Genomic DNA, 20,843 nt, shown 5'->3' with positions numbered 1-20,843 from the left:
TTAATAGGAACATTAGTAAATTATTGACTTCTAATTTTAGAAACAGAACAATATTTTGGAACATCCCAAAATGAAATAGAGGACAAACAAACTGAAACGGAAGGAGTAGTTTAGGGACAAAAAATGAATTTCTTAAAATTTAAGAATGAAAAACAAATATTTGATAAAGTTTAAGAACCATCCCAAAATAGAATAGAGAACAAATAAACTGGGATGGAGAGAGTAGTTTAGGGACAAAAAATGAATTTCTTAAAAATAAGGAATGAAAAACAAATATTTGATAAAGTTTATGAACCAAAATAGTATTTTACCTTTTAAAATATGAAGCAGGCACAAACCCCTAATGGGTATTGGAGTTTATCTCTTATTAGACTAGAATAATCAATTGATCAAAAGGTCCCCCACAAGATTACAAAAAAGGTAACATGTGTGATCTGTTGGGTGTTGTGTGCGGGGCTCTCACGCTATTCATAACCAACAAAGCCTTATCCATCACAAGAAAACTCTACTGCGGACACCCACATGCTTGTTGATAAGTCAAGGCTCATGAGTCAAGACGGGGTGAGGGTAACATCAAAATGGGGCGGGGGCCCTTGCAAAGACTTAACCCAGTAAAATTCAAAGATGATTTTATTTGTTTGAATGATTCTATTTGTATGAAACAACGCAGATCAAAGTCATGAAATTCTTCAATAAGAACAGCTTCCTTGCTTGTGAAGTCCTCTTTGCATCCAAACAAATCAACCTAGCAAGCCTTTATTTCAATGCTCTATGGTATAATGACAAGAATAAAAAGAGCGGTGGTGTTAGTAGAAAAAGAAAATGTCAAGGTGACCCTGTCAGTGAACAGATTGAAATAGAAACAAAGAAAGCATCATTTAACAATGACAAAACTGAATTATTACTTCCTTGATTGATTTAGGAGAAAATTCAAATACCATAAATGTCAATACAAAACTTGCTTTTTCCACCAACCAGAAAATATTCTTGCTATCCAATCTCAGGATTCGTATAACATTTATAGACCTCTTATTTTGCAAACAAGTTGATCAGCAATCCAAGCAAGACCACGTGGAGTGTTGGTGTATGATCTCAGGCTGACCGTGACCAAAACGTCATCCTTCATCATAACTCTTATGTCAAGCCCAGGGACCCAAAGGATTAGGTTCGAGTGTAACTCAGGTTTAGCCTAAACTAGTACATTGTGGCAAACTGTGTTTCAAAAAAATAAAAATGGGTATAAAGTATCATCTCCAGGATTTCCAAGCCTTGCACATTTTGTTAGAAAGATATCTAACAGCAGTAACAGCACCAACTGTCAGTAGACCGGAGACAGCCTGCCTTGTACTTGAAACCATGACTGTTCGCCTCAAAATCTTTTGCGTGCATTTTGCAGCCTCTTCTCTTGAGCCAATCAAAAACTCACTTACGACCTTCAATTTTATTGTTAAAAAAATGTTACTATCAATTCAACATTGGCATTAGTTGAAACTATTGTCTAATTAAGTCTAACATGGTGATACAATTGCCTGTCACCGGACATCCAGAAGTACGCTTCAAAATGAATTGTCAAAATCAAGTTTTTCCAACTACAATTGAGTGCACAAAGTTGGGATGAGTGCAGATGTCTAGTAAAAACACAATAGACAAGTTGAAGCTCATACCAGATTCAGTAAGCTTCTTCTTCTCTCCTAGCTTCATTCCCATTTGGCTTCTGACCATTGGAGGAAGAGAATTAACAAGAGAGCGAGCTACTGATAAGCCAAAATCCTGTTATAAGAGGTAAAAAAGTATTTTGATTTCTTTTTATAAGTAAAATTAATTTTATTCAAAAGAGGAGATAGTTCAAATACACAATGTTTATTTAAACTTTGGAACCAACTTGGAAATAACAATGTCTTGCTAAATTTTTTATCTTTTGCTTTTTATTAAACGAAAATCCTAATGATAAATGAATTCTAAAAGAACAAGACATTTACTTAAGGGGTTTCACATTGAGCAAAAGATAAATCATTTAGTATGCCATCAAGAAGTTTCTGACGACCTGAACTTTATACTAGTATAGATTTTACTATCAGCTCAAATTTAAACTGTTTCATAGAGGAGATGAAAGGCAGAAAAATCATAAACTGCAAGTATCAATATATCCAATAGTATCAGCTTTGCAGAATGAAAAAACCTGAGCTATGTATTAAAGTAAATGGTATCTAAACACTTAATTAACTAATTCTTATGTCAGTATTGCTTGCCTTGCAGAAAGAAAAACCTGATTTATTTATTTAAAGTAAATGTAATCTAAACAAATATTCAGTATTGCTTGCCTGACGATGACTACATCAAATAAAGGAAGTAGAAATTTTTATGCTAAACTTTACAAGTATTCTTCATGGATTAGTTTAAGGCCACATACATATTTGATTCATTAACAGAAGATGAGGTTAGAATGTTGAGGTCTTTCACCATTTGAGCTAGAGTTCATTGGCTAGAAAGTTGAGGTCGTTCTAGAATAGAACATAGAAACTGTAGACATATTGAATCAGCTTTGATTTGAGAGCTCGAGGATCTAAACAAACCTGAGAAATATTTTTTTGGTTACTACCAGATGATGCAAGTCTCAGAAACTCTTTAGCCTCATACTCTTCAAGAAATGGCTTATACTTTAACTGGAATAAATCAAACTGCCCTTGTACAATCTTCTTCACCTGGGGCAGGTTATATGAAAGAACAATTGAACTTTAGTAAAAGCAATATATGTTCAGCAATTGGTCCTTTTTCGTCAATGAAATGCCATAACATATGTAACTTTCAGTAATATCCCCAATATAAAAATAGAGAATAAAAAGGACATCCAATAAGCAGTTGGAACAGCAAATCATGTAATGAAGTGGAGGTAAACTACTGGAGCTTAAGAAATCTTCCAGTAATTAGATTTGAGTAATATGCCTTCCACAGGCATATCTTGGTTGTATATGCCATATTGGGACAGAGCTAATTGCTAATTGTAGTCCATAAATTTAGCCAATTGCTAATTGCTAAATATGTCTTACAAATCAGGGCAACATAAAATTTAATAATTTCAATAGATCCATCAGTTTATGTACATAAGTGTATGTACCAGGCAAGCATTAAGTGTGTTAATGACATAAAAGGCAGGAAGCCATTTCCCTTTAGAGATTTGAGCTGTCAAGCTTTACCTTATTTCTGTCCTCTGCAAAAAGCATACGCAAATCACCCATATATGAGAGACTGCATATTTTGGCATATAGATCTTCCTGCATGAACATATAATTACTAGTGAATCTAATTAATCTAATAATTATAACAATGTTTTGAATGATTCTATTTGTATGAAACAACGCAGATCAAAGTCATGAAATTCTTCAATAAGAACAGCTTCCTTGCTTGTGAAGTCCTCTTTGCATCCAAACAAATCAACCTAGCAAGCCTTTATTTCAATGCTCTATGGTATAATGACAAGAATAAAAAGAGCGGTGGTGTTAGTAGAAAAAGAAAATGTCAAGGTGACCCTGTCAGTGAACAGATTGAAATAGAAACAAAGAAAGCATCATTTAACAATGACAAAACTGAATTATTACTTCCTTGATTGATTTAGGAGAAAATTCAAATACCATAAATGTCAATACAAAACTTGCTTTTTCCACCAACCAGAAAATATTCTTGCTATCCAATCTCAGGATTCGTATAACATTTATAGACCTCTTATTTTGCAAACAAGTTGATCAGCAATCCAAGCAAGACCACGTGGAGTGTTGGTGTATGATCTCAGGCTGACCGTGACCAAAACGTCATCCTTCATCATAACTCTTATGTCAAGCCCAGGGACCCAAAGGATTAGGTTCGAGTGTAACTCAGGTTTAGCCTAAACTAGTACATTGTGGCAAACTGTGTTTCAAAAAAATAAAAATGGGTATAAAGTATCATCTCCAGGATTTCCAAGCCTTGCACATTTTGTTAGAAAGATATCTAACAGCAGTAACAGCACCAACTGTCAGTAGACCGGAGACAGCCTGCCTTGTACTTGAAACCATGACTGTTCGCCTCAAAATCTTTTGCGTGCATTTTGCAGCCTCTTCTCTTGAGCCAATCAAAAACTCACTTACGACCTTCAATTTTATTGTTAAAAAAATGTTACTATCAATTCAACATTGGCATTAGTTGAAACTATTGTCTAATTAAGTCTAACATGGTGATACAATTGCCTGTCACCGGACATCCAGAAGTACGCTTCAAAATGAATTGTCAAAATCAAGTTTTTCCAACTACAATTGAGTGCACAAAGTTGGGATGAGTGCAGATGTCTAGTAAAAACACAATAGACAAGTTGAAGCTCATACCAGATTCAGTAAGCTTCTTCTTCTCTCCTAGCTTCATTCCCATTTGGCTTCTGACCATTGGAGGAAGAGAATTAACAAGAGAGCGAGCTACTGATAAGCCAAAATCCTGTTATAAGAGGTAAAAAAGTATTTTGATTTCTTTTTATAAGTAAAATTAATTTTATTCAAAAGAGGAGATAGTTCAAATACACAATGTTTATTTAAACTTTGGAACCAACTTGGAAATAACAATGTCTTGCTAAATTTTTTATCTTTTGCTTTTTATTAAACGAAAATCCTAATGATAAATGAATTCTAAAAGAACAAGACATTTACTTAAGGGGTTTCACATTGAGCAAAAGATAAATCATTTAGTATGCCATCAAGAAGTTTCTGACGACCTGAACTTTATACTAGTATAGATTTTACTATCAGCTCAAATTTAAACTGTTTCATAGAGGAGATGAAAGGCAGAAAAATCATAAACTGCAAGTATCAATATATCCAATAGTATCAGCTTTGCAGAATGAAAAAACCTGAGCTATGTATTAAAGTAAATGGTATCTAAACACTTAATTAACTAATTCTTATGTCAGTATTGCTTGCCTTGCAGAAAGAAAAACCTGATTTATTTATTTAAAGTAAATGTAATCTAAACAAATATTCAGTATTGCTTGCCTGACGATGACTACATCAAATAAAGGAAGTAGAAATTTTTATGCTAAACTTTACAAGTATTCTTCATGGATTAGTTTTAGGCCACATACATATTTGATTCATTAACAGAAGATGAGGTTAGAATGTTGAGGTCTTTCACCATTTGAGCTAGAGTTCATTGGCTAGAAAGTTGAGGTCTTTCTAGAATAGCACATAGAAACTGTAGACATATTGAATCAGCTTTGATTTGAGAGCTCGAGGATCTAAACAAACCTGAGAAATATTTTTTTGGTTACTACCAGATGATGCAAGTCTCAGAAACTCTTTAGCCTCATACTCTTCAAGAAATGGCTTATACTTTAACTGGAATAAATCAAACTGCCCTTGTACAATCTTCTTCACCTGGGGCAGGTTATATGAAAGAACAATTGAACTTTAGTAAAAGCAATATATGTTCAGCAATTGGTCCTTTTTCGTCAATGAAATGTCATAACATATGTAACTTTCAGTAATATCCCCAATATAAAAATAGAGAATAAGAAGGACATCCAATAAGCAGTTGGAACAGCAAATCATGTAATGAAGTGGAGGTAAACTACTGGAGCTTAAGAAATCTTCCAGTAATTAGATTTGAGTAATATGCCTTCCACAGGCATATCTTGGTTGTATATGCCATATTGGGGCAGAGCTAATTGCTAATTGTAGTCCATAAATTTAGCCAATTGCTAATTGCTAAATATGTCTTACAAATCAGGGCAACATAAAATTTAATAATTTCAATAGATCCATCAGTTTATGTACATAAGTGTATGTACCAGGCAAGCATTAAGTGTGTTAATGACATAAAAGGCAGGAAGCCATTTCCCTTTAGAGATTTGAGCTGTCAAGCTTTACCTTATTTCTGTCCTCTGCAAAAAGCATACGCAAATCACCCATATATGAGAGACTGCATATTTTGGCATATAGATCTTCCTGCATGAACATATAATTACTAGTGAATCTAATTAATCTAATAATTATAACAATGATCAAGATTCAAGCATTGCTGTATTAGAGAATGAAGCAAACCTCAGTGAATTTTGGTGGCAAAAGGAGGAGGGCCGCTGAAATTGCAGCCCTCAAATTAGCAGAGTTTACATTTTCTATATCCAGATTATCCACAAGTATTTGAACCTGTATGAAAATTTTGAAACTTCCTTGAGAATTGAGATTAAGTAACAAAGAAAAAAAACGAAGAAGTAACCATGTTAGTGATCACAGGTTACAAATACAGGAAAACACAATGCAGAGAGGGTTTGAGATAGCTGTTAGCGAGCAAAGTTTGGGTAGCAGAAACATTACAGTAAATAAGCAGAAGAACAAAGAATCCAACTAATTTGATTATACTATAAACAATAAATTAGTCAATATCTATATATTTCCATATTTTATGTAATATAATATATTTTTGCTTGACAATTTTAAACTAGAAAGCAAACAACAGAAACATATTTAACAACATTAAAGCAGAATGAATCAAGTCAAAATAATGTAATGCAGGTGATTGTCACCCCCATTAACCTCGCAGCAGACCCACACCCAACACAAAATCAAATGCTGAAAGCATGGTCTTTTTCACTCACTACATAACACAACAATGCAACTTTCTTTCAAAAATCCCGCATGAAATAAATTGATAAGCTCCATGAAGCCACTGCTATTGAGCGGTCAGGTTTTCTAGGTCATGGGAGACACAGTGGAAAAGTGAGAGAGAACCAAAAAAGTATGAACATTACCATTAAAGAAGAAATGATTTGTTGAAGGAGAAGTAGCAATTTTTTACTTTTCCTTTTCAACCTTTTTTGGGCAAATTGAGAGGTCATTCTGGTAATGAATTTTTATTTTTTGATTCATTGAGGATCCAAATTCCGTTCCTCATATGCAACCAAGAAAAAAGTTTTTTTCTTTTTTTTTTTGCTATAAAACCTTGATTTCCCTATGCTTCATTAGCTGACTTGTTGCACAATTACAGAGCCCTAAAGTTTGAATGAGGACCAATTGGTTCTGCATATGAGATCAACTGAGATGCTTCTCATCATAAGAAAACAGTATAGAATAAACAATTATGCACATACCTAGGATGTGAGAAGTTTTTACCAATCGTCCCCTGTTCTTGCTGACACCCTTTCAAAAGTTTGCTTTGCGCTTCAAAATATCTCTACATATAGAAATAGTAATTAAATTTTCCAAAACATCAGAAGAAAAAAAATAAAATAAAACACTATGCAGATGTTTTGTGCAAGTTATGGATAAATAACTAAAAACATCGATACTTAAGAATTTGAAGTGGTTGCACCCTACTGACAATAGGGATTCTAGTAATTATTTTCTAGCTGAAACTCTAAAAATGCTTTCTTTTGATTCTGAGGCAATCTTATCTCTCTCTCTCTCTCTCTCTCTGTTTTATTTTTTTTTCTTCCTCTTCTTTTAAACTATCCTTTTTGCATTTGTTCTCCAGAGTTTATAACCATATCCAGTGATTATTTAAGCCCAATCTCAACCTAGAAATCCTTAAACCTAATTATTAGTGCAGTAAGATGCCTGATGTCAGTAGTGACCAACTCGCAATCTCTTCTTCAAACAGTACAATCAAGTTTATGATACACTGAAATCATTGGAAATGGTCTGTGGATTTATATTGCAACACAAAGCAAGAAGGTACAAGCAAGTTTAGAACTACAGGGACATTAAAAAAGGAAATACTACCTAAAATACACAGTAACATTAATCTTGCCATAGATAGTATTCCCCTCCTTAATTCATTAGTTCAATAATTCAAAATATTTTCTTATACCCATGTGAACCAAGCTATTATTGTAAACTATATAATTTTAGTTTTTCCAGTAGACACAATAGGTCAATATTTTTCTTCACATGGCAACTCTTGTTTACCAAGAGAAGGTTGAAACAGGGGTTCTAGCACACTGAAGAAGTAGAAAGCCACAGTTGTAATCCTAATAATGCTACAGCTGATTACACAGGGCAGGAGGAGGTTATAATAGAAGTACACGGATCATAAACATATTCTTAGCAACAACACACACACACACACAAAACGCACCCGGTGGCAGGAGTGCTACTTTTTTTGTCATTATCATCATCCATGTCTGAATCAGCCATTTTTGTCCAGAAGAATCTTGTGTACCAACTTCTGAAATGTCAAGAATAACTGCAAACATGTCCATAAAATGGAACCCAGCAAGAAAAAAAAAATGTATATTTTAAATGAAACCCATAAAAGATTTATATAAAATTTCATATTTTTACATAAAAACAACAAAAATCAAAACAAATTAAAAAAATGTAGAGTTTTGCTTATATAATACTTACGCTTTCTTCTTCCCATTTGAAATCCTCTTGTTCTTTCTGCAATTTTAGCATCAATCACACATTCAGAAACCCATATAATGAGGCCCAGGCTATATCTAGGAGAAGAAAAAGAAACTGGGAAAAAGAAAATGAAAAGTTCTGTTTTTTAATTTGTGTGTGGAAAAGTTCATACCAGAAATTATAGAGTTTTTTAATTTTGGTTTTGTTTGAGCTTTAGAAATATTGCGTCTAGAATTATAGAAATTATCAAAGAAGTTTTAAAAAAAAAATCAGAGAAGAGTGAAGAACATACCAGGGAAGCATATGCAGTAGTTCAACTTTTCATCCCCATATCTGAAGATTTTGGATGTGAGAAATCTTATCTCAATCCTCTCCATTTTCCTTCTCACATCTTTGCTTTAATTGGGGACAATTGCGGATACTCAGGGTCTGTAAAGAGGTGAGGTGACTCATCCCTTCAGGAAGTGACGTCAGATTGGGACACTGCCAAATCTGTAATGTCTCAAGAGAAGTTAGGTTTTTAAACCACTCCTCTGGCAGAGACTCCAACTCCTTAATTTGCCGCAAAGTCAATCGCTTTAATTTGGAGAGAGGAGGGGAGAAGGAGGAGGAAGAGGAAGAGGAAGAGGAAGAGGAAGAGGACGGAAATGAAGAAGCCCTTCCTCCCGTATTATTCATCTTTATTGTCTCTTCCAATGCCTTCAAACTGCTATTCCTCAACCAAAGCCCTTCTTCAAGATTTGGAAATAGCGGCATGCAATTCATCTTAGGGCAATTCCATAACTGAAAATAAGAAAGACACGGAAAGGAGGGCAGGGGTATGTGATTAGTTGATGATGATGATGATATTGTTGATGTCATTGTTGCCTCATTCCCCTTATCCACACTCCTCCACCATCCCTTTAGATTTGGGCAATAAATGAGTTGGAGTGTCTGAAGGGATGGGAAAAATGTTGATGGTGATGCCAGTGAAGCAGATAAGCAGATATCTCATCATTCATATCCTCGTCTGTCATGTACTCCAGACCATCCATATCCCAAATAAGTAGTTCTCGTAGAGATGAGAGCTGATACAACGGTGACAAATATTGGCACTTCTTACAATTGTGTAGTCTTAATTCAATGAGATTTGTTAAGAATGAAAGCCAACTAGAAAACCTCACACCCAAGCACTGCCCAAGAAAGTAGAGTGAAACCTCACTCCCTCCTCATCACTAAATGCAATCACCTGCAATAGTAGGAAATTCATTGACATCTATAATCAGAATTGCTGCATAGCCACCACCTCCAACATATTACAAATCTAAATTTACAGCTGAATCAGATTGCAGTGCTGTAAAAACAATTCAGGACAAGATCGAGTCTGCATCAATTAAAGCTCTAGATAGAGAATAGAGTAAAAAATAAGAACTGATGTATTCAAGAGATCATGTCTCACATATATGTTTCAGAGTCTCAAAATATATTTCCTTTGTATTTCATGCATGTAATCTATTTGTTTCACCAATAGCAGGATTTTAAATCTCGTCCCACGTTGTAACATGCTTCTCTTGCACATGAATGAGACTATACCATAATTTGAGCCAATGGAACCCAAAAGATGGAAAGCATATCCTAAATATTTTCCCTACAAGTTAAAAGGCAGATATAAAAAGGTTTTCCCAGATGTTACTGAAGAGACAAAGATTAATCTTCATCCACTAAATATCAATCAAGACAAACAAAGTAAATATAATGTTCCAAAGTTGTTGTCTTACTGACCTCAATCGGCCGCCTTAATTTTCCCATCGTCCCATTGACATTCAAAACCTTCAGAGCAGATAATGCAGAGATTATGCCAAGCGAACCATCAAATATACCAGCATCAACAACAGTATCCTATCATAAAGAAGGAATATCCCATATCAATATTGATGAAATATGTCTTTGTGGCATGTTCTGTGTATGTGTGCGTGTATTTATGTATTTGTATGCAAACTAAATATTAAATTAAAAAATAGGGAAAAAAAAAGCATCACCAGGTGAGAACCAATCAACAGAGCCTCGGCACTTGCATTCATTCCCTCAACTTGACCGTTTAAATTGCCCAAATGGTCTACCCAACTGGAAATCAACATAAATATCAGTCGAACTTCCAACACTGTTTACAACATAAAAAGGTAGAGAGCTAACGTTCTCAAACCAGCATCCTCCATCCTTCCACGAATAAGGTTACCAGCCCTCAAAGAAGCTGGACTCGTGAATGTTCTCTCAAGATAGCCATCTGCGTCACTTACCTGCTTATGCAGGCAACAACATTAATGTTCACAAATAACCACACAGCACAAGTTACATATTGAGTAAAGTAAAGCCGAGGAAAATTCAATGCAGCTTTTTTCTTTAACTTATTGCAGTGGCCAGACTCTAGGGGTGATTACCATTTGAATGGTGATTATAGAAATGTTGAAAGTTGAGCATTTTAATCTTGGCGGCAGGAGATATATGCGATGTTATGATACAGACTATGTTTGATTGCAGACGTATAACTTATTTGTTCTGATTTATTCAAAATCATAGCCGTTTGAGGGTAAGGCAGCAAAATTTTAAGAGGATTTAAAAAAAAAAATCAACATTCAACATTGCCGCAGTTGGCTGAGAAAAATGGTATTGAAAGCCTTGAATGTTGTTGCAAAAATTGGATTCCTGTATTCCTTTCAGCATGTAACAGAAATTCAACTCGTATATCATTGAAGAAGTACACCATCAATAAATAATAATAATAACATACATCTTATTTAATGGAACATTGACAAGGTGGTCAAAATCTTCTTCTTTTTTTTTTTTTTTTCAAATTAAAAAAAAAAAAAACAAAATCAGAGAAGAGTGAAGAACATACCAGGGAAGCGTATGCAGTAGTTCAATTTATGTCAAGATTTGGGATGTGAGAAATCTTATCCCAATCCTCTCCATTTTCCTTCTCGCATCTTTGCTTTAATTGGGGACAGCCCTCAATTGTCAAGCTCTGTAAAGAGGTGAGATGACTCATCCCTTCGGGAAGTGACGTCAGATTGGGACAATACTGAATATATAATGTCTGAAGAGAAGTTAGGTTTTTAAACCACTCCTCTGGCAGAGACTCCAACTCTAGACTCAGATACAATTTCTTTAATTTGGAGAGAGGAGGGGAGAAGGAGGAGGAAGAGGAAGAGGAAGAGGACGGAAATGAAGAAGCCCTTCCTCCCCTATTATTATTCATCTCTATTGTCTCTTCCAATGCCTTCAAACTGCTATTCCTCAAATAAAGCCCTTCTTCAAGATTTGGAAATAGCGGCATGCAAGTCATCTTAGGGCAAACCACGAAATGAAAAGAAGAAAGACGCGGAAAGTACGGCATGTGTTGGTGATAGTGATTAGTTGATGATGATATTGTTGATGTCGTTGTTGCCTCATTCCCCTTATCCACACTCCTCCACCATCCCTTTAGATTTCGGCAATAACCGAGTATGAGTCTCTCAAGGGATGGGAAAAATGTTAATGGTGATGCCAGTGAAGCAGATATCTCATCATTCATATCCCCCTCTGTCATGTACTCCAGACCATCCATTTTCCGAATATATAAATGTTTGAGAGTTGGGAGTTGATACAACGGTGGCAAATATTGGCACTTCTTACAATCGCCTATTCTTAATTCAGCGAGATTTGTTAAGAATGAAAGCCAACTTGAAACTCTCACACCCATGTACCCCTTCACTTCCAAGGATTTTAAACTTTGATGTGGCTGGAGGCCATCCATGGAATTTTCATCATCACTTTCACCGGCATGTCCGCCATCATAACCCTCCGGATTCCAAAATAATTCCAATTCACTGAGATGTTCCTTCTCCTTCAAATTTGCAACCTTGAATTCTGAGGTGGTATCTTTAACCCATGCCAAATTTTTAATCTCTATTTTTCCTGTCAGCTCGTTTAGCTTGTTTAATTCTACTAGTCCACCGCAATGCTGGGAAGAACCCTTACTCACAACAAATAAGTTTAATGTTTGAAGAGAAGTCAATTGCCCTAACCCACATGGCATATGAGTCAAATTCTCACAATCTTTTAGGTCAAGGTGCTTGAGGCTGACCATTTTTTGAATGTCTACTGGTAACTCCCTAAGCTTTTCACACTTACAGAGCTTTAGTGTTTGCAAATTCACCAATTTTGTAATAGAGCTAGAGAGAACTTCAATATCATTAGAGGAAAGGTCAAGGTACTTTAGATGCATCAAAGTACCTATGGTATCTGGCAACATCTTCATATTTAAACCATGTAGGTCTAATGCACGCAAGTATATAAAATTAGAAATAAGTTTTTTGAGAGTTAATTCTTCAATTGTTCCCTGATCAAATTTCCACTCATTGTATGCCAACATAAATGTTCGTACCTTGTTTGCTTTAACCAACGTGCTTAAATTCTCCTTAAAGAATGAAACATTGTAAAATGGAAATGATAGATGGCGTCCTTTTTCTTTCACATTTTTTGCACTGGTATCAACCAATATACAATCAGTCTTTGATACATATTGTGCAAGATCATGAATTAAATCATGCATTTTAAACTTCATATTCATGCCTCGATCTTCTTTTGCTTCTTGGAAGAAGGATCTCCAAAGTAGATCCATAAAGTACTCATTGGCAACATCCTCTAATTTTAGGTTCTCCTCTGATGATTGGATAAAACCTTGTGACATCCATAATTGTATCAATGTCAACTTATTGATCAAATAATCTTTGGGAAACAATGAACAATATGCAAAACAACATTTTAAATGTGATGGGAGATAATCGTAACTCAATTTTAAAATCGGCATAATACCATCTTTTAATTCAGTTACATCTATGAGTTTAGTATTCTTGATGTATGACCACTCAGCTTCAGTTTTTTTGAAGAATAAGACTTTTCCTATCGTCCTTATAGCAAGAGGCACTCCTTGACATTTGTCTACTATGTCCATCCCAATTGCTTCGAGGTTAGAATTGATGGTCTCCTGGCCTTTTCTAAATGCCATTTTCTTTAATAATGACCAGGATTGATCCCTTGACAAGCCTTCTAGAATATAGGATGAGGTACTAGTAATCTCCACAACCTTCTTGGATCGTGTAGTTATCACCACCTTACTTCCCTTTACACCACCCATTAAAAAAATTTTCAAATTATACCAATTTTCACTATCCTCATTCCAGACATCATCCAATATAAGTAAGTACTTCTTTTGGTGGAGAGTTTCACGAAGTTCATTTTGCAATAGATCCATCTCAAGATTTTCAGGTTTTCTTTTAGTTGCAGATTCAATTATCTTTTCAACAATTTTTTTAATGTCAAAGACATCAGAGACACACACCCATACCTTCAACTCAAAATTAGTTTGGACCTTCTCATCATTGAATGCATACTGGGCCAGTGTGGTTTTTCCTAGCCCACCAATTCCCACTATTGAGATGAATGAAACATTATCTTCCACATCAAAGTCCAACAACAGATCTATGATGGCATGCTTATCCTTTTCTCTCCCGATAACTTCTTCATCAGGTACAAAAGAGTGAGTTTGATCCCTCCCCCTACTCACAACTCGTGTCTCTAAAGGACAACCTACCAACTTCAACTGAAATTGGTCCCTATCATTTGATATATCATTAAACCTCTCCCTCATAGCCTTTAGTTTGCGAGCCATCCCAAGACTAAAAACAACTGGGTTTGAACTAGAAAAGAAAGTGCGTACCTTCTTTACAATTTTATCACCATCCATCACCTTTTGCTGCAACACATGAGTGGTGAACTCGCTCAACAAGTCATCCGCATCATAAACTGCATCTCTGAGATTCATGAGCCAGTGCTTGACTTGGTGAGTCTCGACCTGTTGCTCCTCCGCATCCTGAAGTACAGCTTGAATAGCGAGAACAGTGTTCTTCATTGTTTCGAGATCATCTTTGACACCCCAAATCGATCCGATCGGTTGGAGAGTGGAGGAGCCCAAGCTTTCAATGATCGTCTGCACAACACCATACAGGATTGCATCGGCCATTTTTTCTTGTTGGACGATAGAAAACGTAGCAAGCTGATAGAGAGTAGTTTGAAATAGACTTGGCTAGCTATGTAAAGGCAAGAGTCCACTTAGAAATAAACAGATAAATGTGAACAACGACTCCACTGCTTAATAATTACTACTTTAACAACAGCCCCACTCCTCAATAATGGTTTCTGTGAAGACAAAAGAAAATGGCAAGAAGGCCCCAGCACTGCTCAAGTGTGCAATTAGCTCGAACAACACAATCCCAGAAAATCATACAAAAATTGGAAACACAAGTTGGCAAGCAAAAATGAAGATTACCCAGAAACGAAAAAAGAAGTAGTAACAAAGATTGAGGGTGAGGAGGCGAGGGAGGCGTGACTGAGCTGAAATGAGGGACTGTCGGACTGGCTGACTGCGTGAGCTGAGGGAGAGGGAGTGTCGGACTGAGCTGAAATGAGGGACTGCCGGACTGAGGTGAGGAGTGAGGAGTGAGGGAGAGTGAGTGTCGGCTGCTGAAGAGTGAAGAAATGAGGGATTAGGTTTTGGTTAGAATATAGGAATATATAGAGAGAGAGTATTTTTGTAATTTTAGGGCACTGGGTTTTTAACCGGGCCGGGTCTTGGGTTTTTTTATAAAACCCAGACCCGTTTCGATTTTTTTTTTTAAACTCATGCCTAACCTTATTCTTAATTGGACCGGGTAAAACTCAGCCCATTAGGATCGGGCCGAGCTGAGTACCCGTGAGTCGGACAAAAATTATCATCCCTATCAATAATTGAGCAGAAAGACACTATCTTTGATCCACCGAAGGAAAATAAGGATTATAGACTGGGACAGAAAGCTAAGGAAAAGTAGAGTTTCATAAATTTTGAAACCATCCTCTGTATTTTTGGGTTATGATGGGTCCAGTCGAGCACTATCTCAAATGCTAATGCTATGTCAATGAGACCAAAAAAATTTCAATGCATTTGTAAAGCCAAATACTTTTGGACCCCATTTATCTTTCCAAAATTCTATGTGGTACATCATAATAGCACTGAGTTATGGGCCCATAACCTGGTCGTTCTTACATGGCTCTGAATAGAGGTGCTTGGCACTTCAAAATGTTCCTTTTTCTCATACCATTCTTATTCAACTTTATCTTCTTTTCACAAAGACCCATTCACACTCTGGACCACCTATACAACAAGTAAAAGGAAAGTAAGAAACTATTGTGGAATCATTCATAATGGTCACAGTAAGGTCACTCTCTCTAAAAAACACTGGCATGCAACGACAGTATAAATAAGCTTCTTTAAGCTTGAAACCATATATGGTACCATACCACCTTGAAGAACATATAAACATTTCTGTAAGATTGAACATATGGCCAGTTGGCTTCCCAGTAAATTAATCCAACAGTAATTAAGCTAATTAAAATGAATGTCACAATTACCATCACAAGGTGGAATTAATGTTATGGCCTCTTCTTTTTGCTGTGGCTTCTCTCATGAGGAAGAGGAAAAGAGATTTTTTAATTTTATTTTAAATAAAACAAAGTACTGAAAAATCTCATGTTACCATCACACACATGTTAGCATTGATATCCAAAATGTATGATTATATAAAACATCGTATTCACTCCAAATTATACATGTTTTATTACAAAATATTACTGTAATACAACTACTATATAAGCACTGCAAATGGCAATCACTCTCATCTCAGATCTTCACAGACTCCCTACAAAAACTGTAACAAGTATAATATTCATAAATGCTATTAAGGAATTTACAAACAGTGGAAAGGGCAAATAAAAGGCACTCATAGAAAAATACATAGAAGCAAACAGAGACATAAAGCTCCAGTACTCTACGATGAACATTTGTAAAATATACTTATAGATTGTACGTAACAGACGTTCACAGATATACAAATATCCAAGCTTCTACTCATTTGTGATCCGATTTTTTATTGGCTAGCTTGAACCCCTTTGTGTCAGTTTATGTGTATATTTGACTTTAGTGTATTTCTTCTTTTCTCTTTTGCTAGTTCTCTATGATTAATCCATCAATGATAAATGTGTTTTTTTTTTAATATCTTCAACCTTCATTCTTTGTCTCATGTTTTTGGCATGAGACTAGAGAACATGTAAGATTTCGCAGAGTAGTGGCAGTGTGCTATGAACTGATTTTAAGGTTTGGAATATTAGAAATACGTAAAATCTTTTTACTATATATATATATATATATATAAAAGGAAATATGCAAGAGTTCTCTTTATTATATTGTCCTTTCGTGTATTTTACTCTTTTATTTCTTTCTTAAATTGTAGTGATTCAATGTGTGGCTGGTTTTATTTTTTGAGTGATACGGTTACATGCATGATGGTTTTCAGAAAATAAATAATCTTACTAGAATTTTAGGAAACAACCATACTTAATCTAGAATATGACATTATTTCATGAACAAAAATTAGGTGACAGTTTCTTAATTGTAGATAATAAAAAAAAAAAAAAAAGCGGTGTTTGTGGATAGTGCTTATCACAGATAAGAACCAGTAATAATTTATCACTTAATTTTTGTTATGAAAATATTATGCCCACAACACTACTCTTATTTTATTTGTTTTGTACTCAACCAATCTCATAGTTTTAGAATGCATTATTTTAAAGGCACTTCTAACATCTCTACCAATTTAATGTAGTTTAAGGTGGCTTTAAGATTTAGACAATATGGTTACATCTTCTGGCTGTTAGTTCAGCCCTCTCAATACATTGTACAACAGTACAAGACTATGTTTTATGCTTCTCAAAACGTTGTTCAAAGAAATGCTTAGAGCAAACTTTTTATCACCGGAACTTTTTGGGGGGGGGGTGGTGTGGTTGCCTACTTTACTGCCACTTTTTTTTTTCTATTGTTTATAATTTTATAAATAGTAGATGGATAAGTTATTGCTCCTATATATTTTTTAGGGATAATAATACTCCTCTTCTTTGAGGTTTAGGGAAATTACACTCCACCCAAACTTAAAGGAAAAAATCATTTTCCCGCTTGGCATCCTTTTTTTTTTTTGGAAATAGTTTCAACTTATGGCGTCCACCCTTGATGATAGCTATTTATCATCAGATCAAGACACCAATCAATTTTTGGTGTGGATTCCAATTAGTTCAACTGGTAAAATCTATGATGGTTGAATTAGAGATCTGGAGTTCAATTTCCTCATTGACATCTAATTGACTAAACTTTATTAAATTAATATTAAAAATGTTATGTATTAACCTGTCCTTTGTTTAAGGGCAAGTTTCAAGAATTATCCTCCATTTCAAGATTAAAACTCATTGTATTAAATTTTTAATTGAAGTGTATTTAAAATATTATATATGATTTTTTTTTCAACAAGTTATGGAGAGATTTGTCATTGCAAGTGTTTTGATGCTTGATAAATTTTGCATTTTTATTCTAAATTTTAACTATTTTTTTTATTAACCATGGTTAAACTTTTGTAAAGAGATTTTTATAAAAATTTAGAATATTTTGTTACTAATATAAACATAAGGGGGTGGGGTGTTAATTTTTCAACCTCAAAGGGAGGGGAGTGCTTTTTCCATTTAGGTTTGGGATAGGTGTCATTCCCTCAAACCTCAAGGGAGAGGAGTGTAATTACATTTACTTTGTTTTGTTTAAGGTTAATCATATGATTTCTTTTTGGTTTAGGATAATTATTATTGTTTATGATTTCCCATTAGAACTTGTTGCTTTAGCCTTTTGTAGGCTAAAATGCAAACACACCCTTTATGTTTCTTCATAATTCATTCCAGTCCTCTAAGTTTTAGATTTATTCAAGTAAGGCATTTTTGTAAACTTTTGTTAAAATTTTTTGAAAAAAAAAATGGAAAATACTTTTCAATTATTGATTGAATTTTTTTAATTTAAAAATTTTGAAGAAAAATTAAAAATTTTGTAAAATTAACCACAACATATAAAAAAGTTGATGAAAAAACCTTAATTGAATAAACCTAAAAATTAGATGACTAAAATGAACGAAAGTAAAGTTAAAGAGTTGGAATTAATTTTAGTAAAACATACAGGTGGGTTTTGCATTTAAGCTTGTTTAAATTAATTGCTTTGAAAAAAAATTGAAATAGTTTTTTAAAATTACTTACTATACGAAAATTGCAAATATAAAAAATAACTCATTTAAAAGTGAGTTAATTTGAAACCGTGTAATTGGTAAAATAAAAACAAAAACCAACCCAAATAGAGCTAATGAGTCCGTTTGGATAGCACTTATTGTTGCTGAAAGTTGATAAAAACTTATTGTTGCTGAAAACACTGTAGCAAAATAATTTTAAATGTGTGAATAGTGTTGTGGGACTCACTTTTAATATTAAATATTGCGTGAACAGTGCATGAACAGTGCACGCACAGTACACGCACAGTAAAATTTGTCCCCAAAGTCAAAAAAGCCGGCCAAAAAAAAAAAAGAAGGAGAAAACACAACAAATGAAACGCGCCGTGACTTTCCTCTGTATCCAAACCCAGTCATATACATGAGTAGAGTTTGAAAGTTTTTTCAACCAACTTGACAATATTGGTTTGAGAAATCTCAATCCAGTCCACATAGGTTGGTGATTTTATATATATATATATATATATATATTATATGTCTTGTAAAATTAGGTTTTTATCAATTATTTAAACATTTTTTTCAATAATATATTACATTTCCTATGGTATGCTTAAATTATATTCTAAATTTTCAGGTTCATTAAAACTAAGTATCAAAATACCAAAAAATTAATTAAATTAAAATATTAAAATAAAAATAATAAAGAAAGTTACATACATGCTAGGTTGGTTTAAGCCGGATGAGTTGAAAAAGTTATGAACCCAAACTTAACCTGATCGAAGGGGTTAGGTTGGGTTGGCCCAATTTCGTAAGGGTGGTGGATTTGATGATACCTCTAATAAGAAGAGTACCTTCGATTAATCCATTTGAACATTCCCATCGAGTGTGCTGTCCAAATGCCATTTTACTATATCAAAATCTACTTTATTAATTTTAGCACATCATTTTATAATATGCTATATGTCAGATATTCTATTTTAACATTACACTACATTTAAATAATAATTAAAAAAACTCAGCTATTGTACTGTAGCAGTAAAAAATTGTACCATAACACTTTTACAGTACAATTCTACTAGTACAAATTGTTATTTAATTTCAAACACCTCATGCTACAGTAGAATTGTTCTTTAATAGATAATTAAAAAATTGTTATTTAATTATATAACATGCTACAGTACAATTATATAAATACATTTTACTGTAGCAAGTTTGCTAAAATGCTAAAACTTTAGCATATGAAACACCTCGTGAATCTTTTTTTTTGTGTTTAGTGTTTGATATTTGGCATGCCTGATGTGAATGCCCTATGTTTTGGTTCCACCGCCTCAGCAGCCCACGCAGGTTTTGACTGTTTTTCTCTTAAGACACCTCCACCGCTCTTACCATTCTTAACCCAAAACAACAACACAATACAGTATAGACACCCAGTTTCTCTGAAGCCATGCCACAAGGTACTCTTCCTTCTTCTTCAATTTCATTTTACTTTGTTAGGTTTACATATATAATTTCAATTATTCTGCTTTTTTTCTGGGCTGTTTTAGATTCTGGGTTTCGTTTTTTTTTTTTTTTTAATTTATGATGGTGATTGTAATACATATATGGTAGATCTTCCTGGGTTTATTTATAATATGAGACTGAAATGAAATACTTTATCATGATTGCCAACAACAACTCTTGTTGTGGGTCATTGTGGAACGCGCGTCCATGGAGTTGGGGTGTCAAAAGGTGGTTGGGGTGGTGGCAAAGTCGCTTATTTGAATTTGGTGGGCTTGAGCATGGTAGAGGGCGAGGGAGTAATGGGTAGCATCTTCAAAGGAGGAGGAGGAGGAGGAGCATGGGAAAGTCTATGATTTTTCTTTTTGTTGTGTTTTTTTTTTTTTTTTTTTGATGAACGTGGTTATTGTTTTTAGGTCTTGGGGTTAGTTGTGAAAACAAAATTTCTATTAGTTTTGTTAATTTAGAGATGACATGGGTTTTTAATTGATGTGGTTGACTTTAGTTAGGTCAAGTGTGTTATACCCCCTTAAGATACCTACAAGCAGAGGCCCTCATTAGTTTCGTACGGGACATTTAAAAGTATCAAATCTTAGTAGGAATCAAAATGCAAAGCCTCTAAAACTTTAAAGAACTTCAACTTTTAAATACGACGAATATTAAAAAAAAAATCATTCAAATCATTCTTATCTATCTTAGATCTCTACTAGAATCAAGCTCAAAATGCCCTCAAGAAATTCAAAAGTTTCTAAATCGGTCAATGAAAATTCTACGAATTCAAGCCTTTAAAATTCTGAAAAACTTGTGTTGCTAGGTGTGTGCTAATTCTTTCGCATCAAATTTTTTA

At 34.4% G+C, this 20,843-nt stretch overlaps 3 protein-coding genes across 8 annotated transcripts; all 3 read right to left on the bottom strand.

Annotated features, from left to right (window-relative positions):
- Window positions 1-877: 877 nt before the first annotated feature.
- LOC136063960 (uncharacterized) lies at window positions 878-3,312 on the bottom strand. Its single transcript, XM_065765023.1, has 4 exons — window positions 3,195-3,312; window positions 2,574-2,702; window positions 1,665-1,770; window positions 878-1,433 (listed from the first exon to the last, which is right to left on the bottom strand). Exons 1-4 carry the CDS (start codon window positions 3,282-3,284, stop codon window positions 1,423-1,425), a joined length of 336 nt encoding a protein of 111 aa, XP_065621095.1. The 5' UTR covers window positions 3,285-3,312; the 3' UTR covers window positions 878-1,422.
- A 256-nt stretch (window positions 3,313-3,568) lies between these two features.
- Window positions 3,569-11,181, bottom strand: LOC112038430 (uncharacterized). Of its 6 annotated transcripts, XM_065765005.1 has the most exons (12): window positions 10,533-11,172; window positions 10,379-10,463; window positions 10,122-10,238; window positions 8,653-9,588; window positions 8,361-8,396; window positions 8,092-8,199; window positions 7,106-7,188; window positions 6,060-6,164; window positions 5,886-5,963; window positions 5,265-5,393; window positions 4,356-4,461; window positions 3,569-4,124 (listed from the first exon to the last, which is right to left on the bottom strand). In XM_065765005.1, exons 9-12 carry the CDS (start codon window positions 5,925-5,927, stop codon window positions 4,114-4,116), a joined length of 288 nt encoding a protein of 95 aa, XP_065621077.1. In that variant the 5' UTR covers window positions 5,928-5,963; window positions 6,060-6,164; window positions 7,106-7,188; window positions 8,092-8,199; window positions 8,361-8,396; window positions 8,653-9,588; window positions 10,122-10,238; window positions 10,379-10,463; window positions 10,533-11,172; the 3' UTR covers window positions 3,569-4,113. The 6 variants fall into 6 exon arrangements, 1 of the variants encoding a protein (XP_065621077.1); XR_010625596.1 differs by lacking the exons at window positions 3,569-4,124; window positions 4,356-4,461; window positions 5,265-5,393; window positions 5,886-5,963 and having other exon boundaries at window positions 6,059-6,164; window positions 8,653-9,427; window positions 9,524-9,588; window positions 10,533-11,164; XR_010625600.1 differs by lacking the exons at window positions 3,569-4,124; window positions 4,356-4,461; window positions 5,265-5,393; window positions 5,886-5,963 and having other exon boundaries at window positions 6,059-6,164; window positions 8,653-9,427; window positions 9,524-9,588; window positions 10,543-11,163.
- A 54-nt stretch (window positions 11,182-11,235) lies between these two features.
- On the bottom strand, window positions 11,236-14,902 carry LOC111997194 (putative disease resistance protein RGA4). The gene is made up of 2 exons (XM_024029256.2): window positions 14,707-14,902; window positions 11,236-14,367 (listed from the first exon to the last, which is right to left on the bottom strand). The coding sequence occupies exon 2, from the start codon at window positions 14,287-14,289 to the stop codon at window positions 11,257-11,259; it is 3,033 nt and encodes a 1,010-aa protein (XP_023885024.2). The 5' UTR covers window positions 14,290-14,367; window positions 14,707-14,902; the 3' UTR covers window positions 11,236-11,256.
- Between the last annotated feature and the right edge of the window lie 5,941 nt (window positions 14,903-20,843).

The sequence above is a fragment of the Quercus suber genome, unplaced genomic scaffold, assembly GCF_002906115.3.
Source record: "Quercus suber isolate HL8 unplaced genomic scaffold, Cork oak 2.0 scaffold_600, whole genome shotgun sequence".
Lineage (NCBI taxonomy): Eukaryota > Viridiplantae > Streptophyta > Magnoliopsida > Fagales > Fagaceae > Quercus > Quercus suber.
This window is presented reverse-complemented; position numbering and strand designations above follow the sequence as displayed.

Bases quoted from the DNA above. Each gene is read 5' to 3' on its own strand.
- LOC136063960 (XM_065765023.1), bottom strand. From the start codon at position 3,284: ATGTTCATGCAGGAAGATCTATATGCCAAAATATGCAGTCTCTCATAT. The intron at 2,703-3,194 runs GTAAAGCTTGAC...AACCTGCCCCAG, and splicing joins TTGCAGAGGACAGAAATAAG to GTGAAGAAGATTGTACAAGG. The intron at 1,771-2,573 runs GTTTGTTTAGAT...CTCTTATAACAG, and splicing joins ACCAAAAAAATATTTCTCAG to GATTTTGGCTTATCAGTAGC.
- LOC112038430 (XM_065765005.1), bottom strand. From the start codon at position 5,927: ATGGGTGATTTGCGTATGCTTTTTGCAGAGGACAGAAATAAG. The intron at 5,394-5,885 runs GTAAAGCTTGAC...AACCTGCCCCAG, and splicing joins TTGCAGAGGACAGAAATAAG to GTGAAGAAGATTGTACAAGG. The intron at 4,462-5,264 runs GTTTGTTTAGAT...CTCTTATAACAG, and splicing joins ACCAAAAAAATATTTCTCAG to GATTTTGGCTTATCAGTAGC.
- LOC111997194 (XM_024029256.2), bottom strand. From the start codon at position 14,289: ATGAAGAACACTGTTCTCGCTATTCAAGCTGTACTTCAGGATGCGGAG.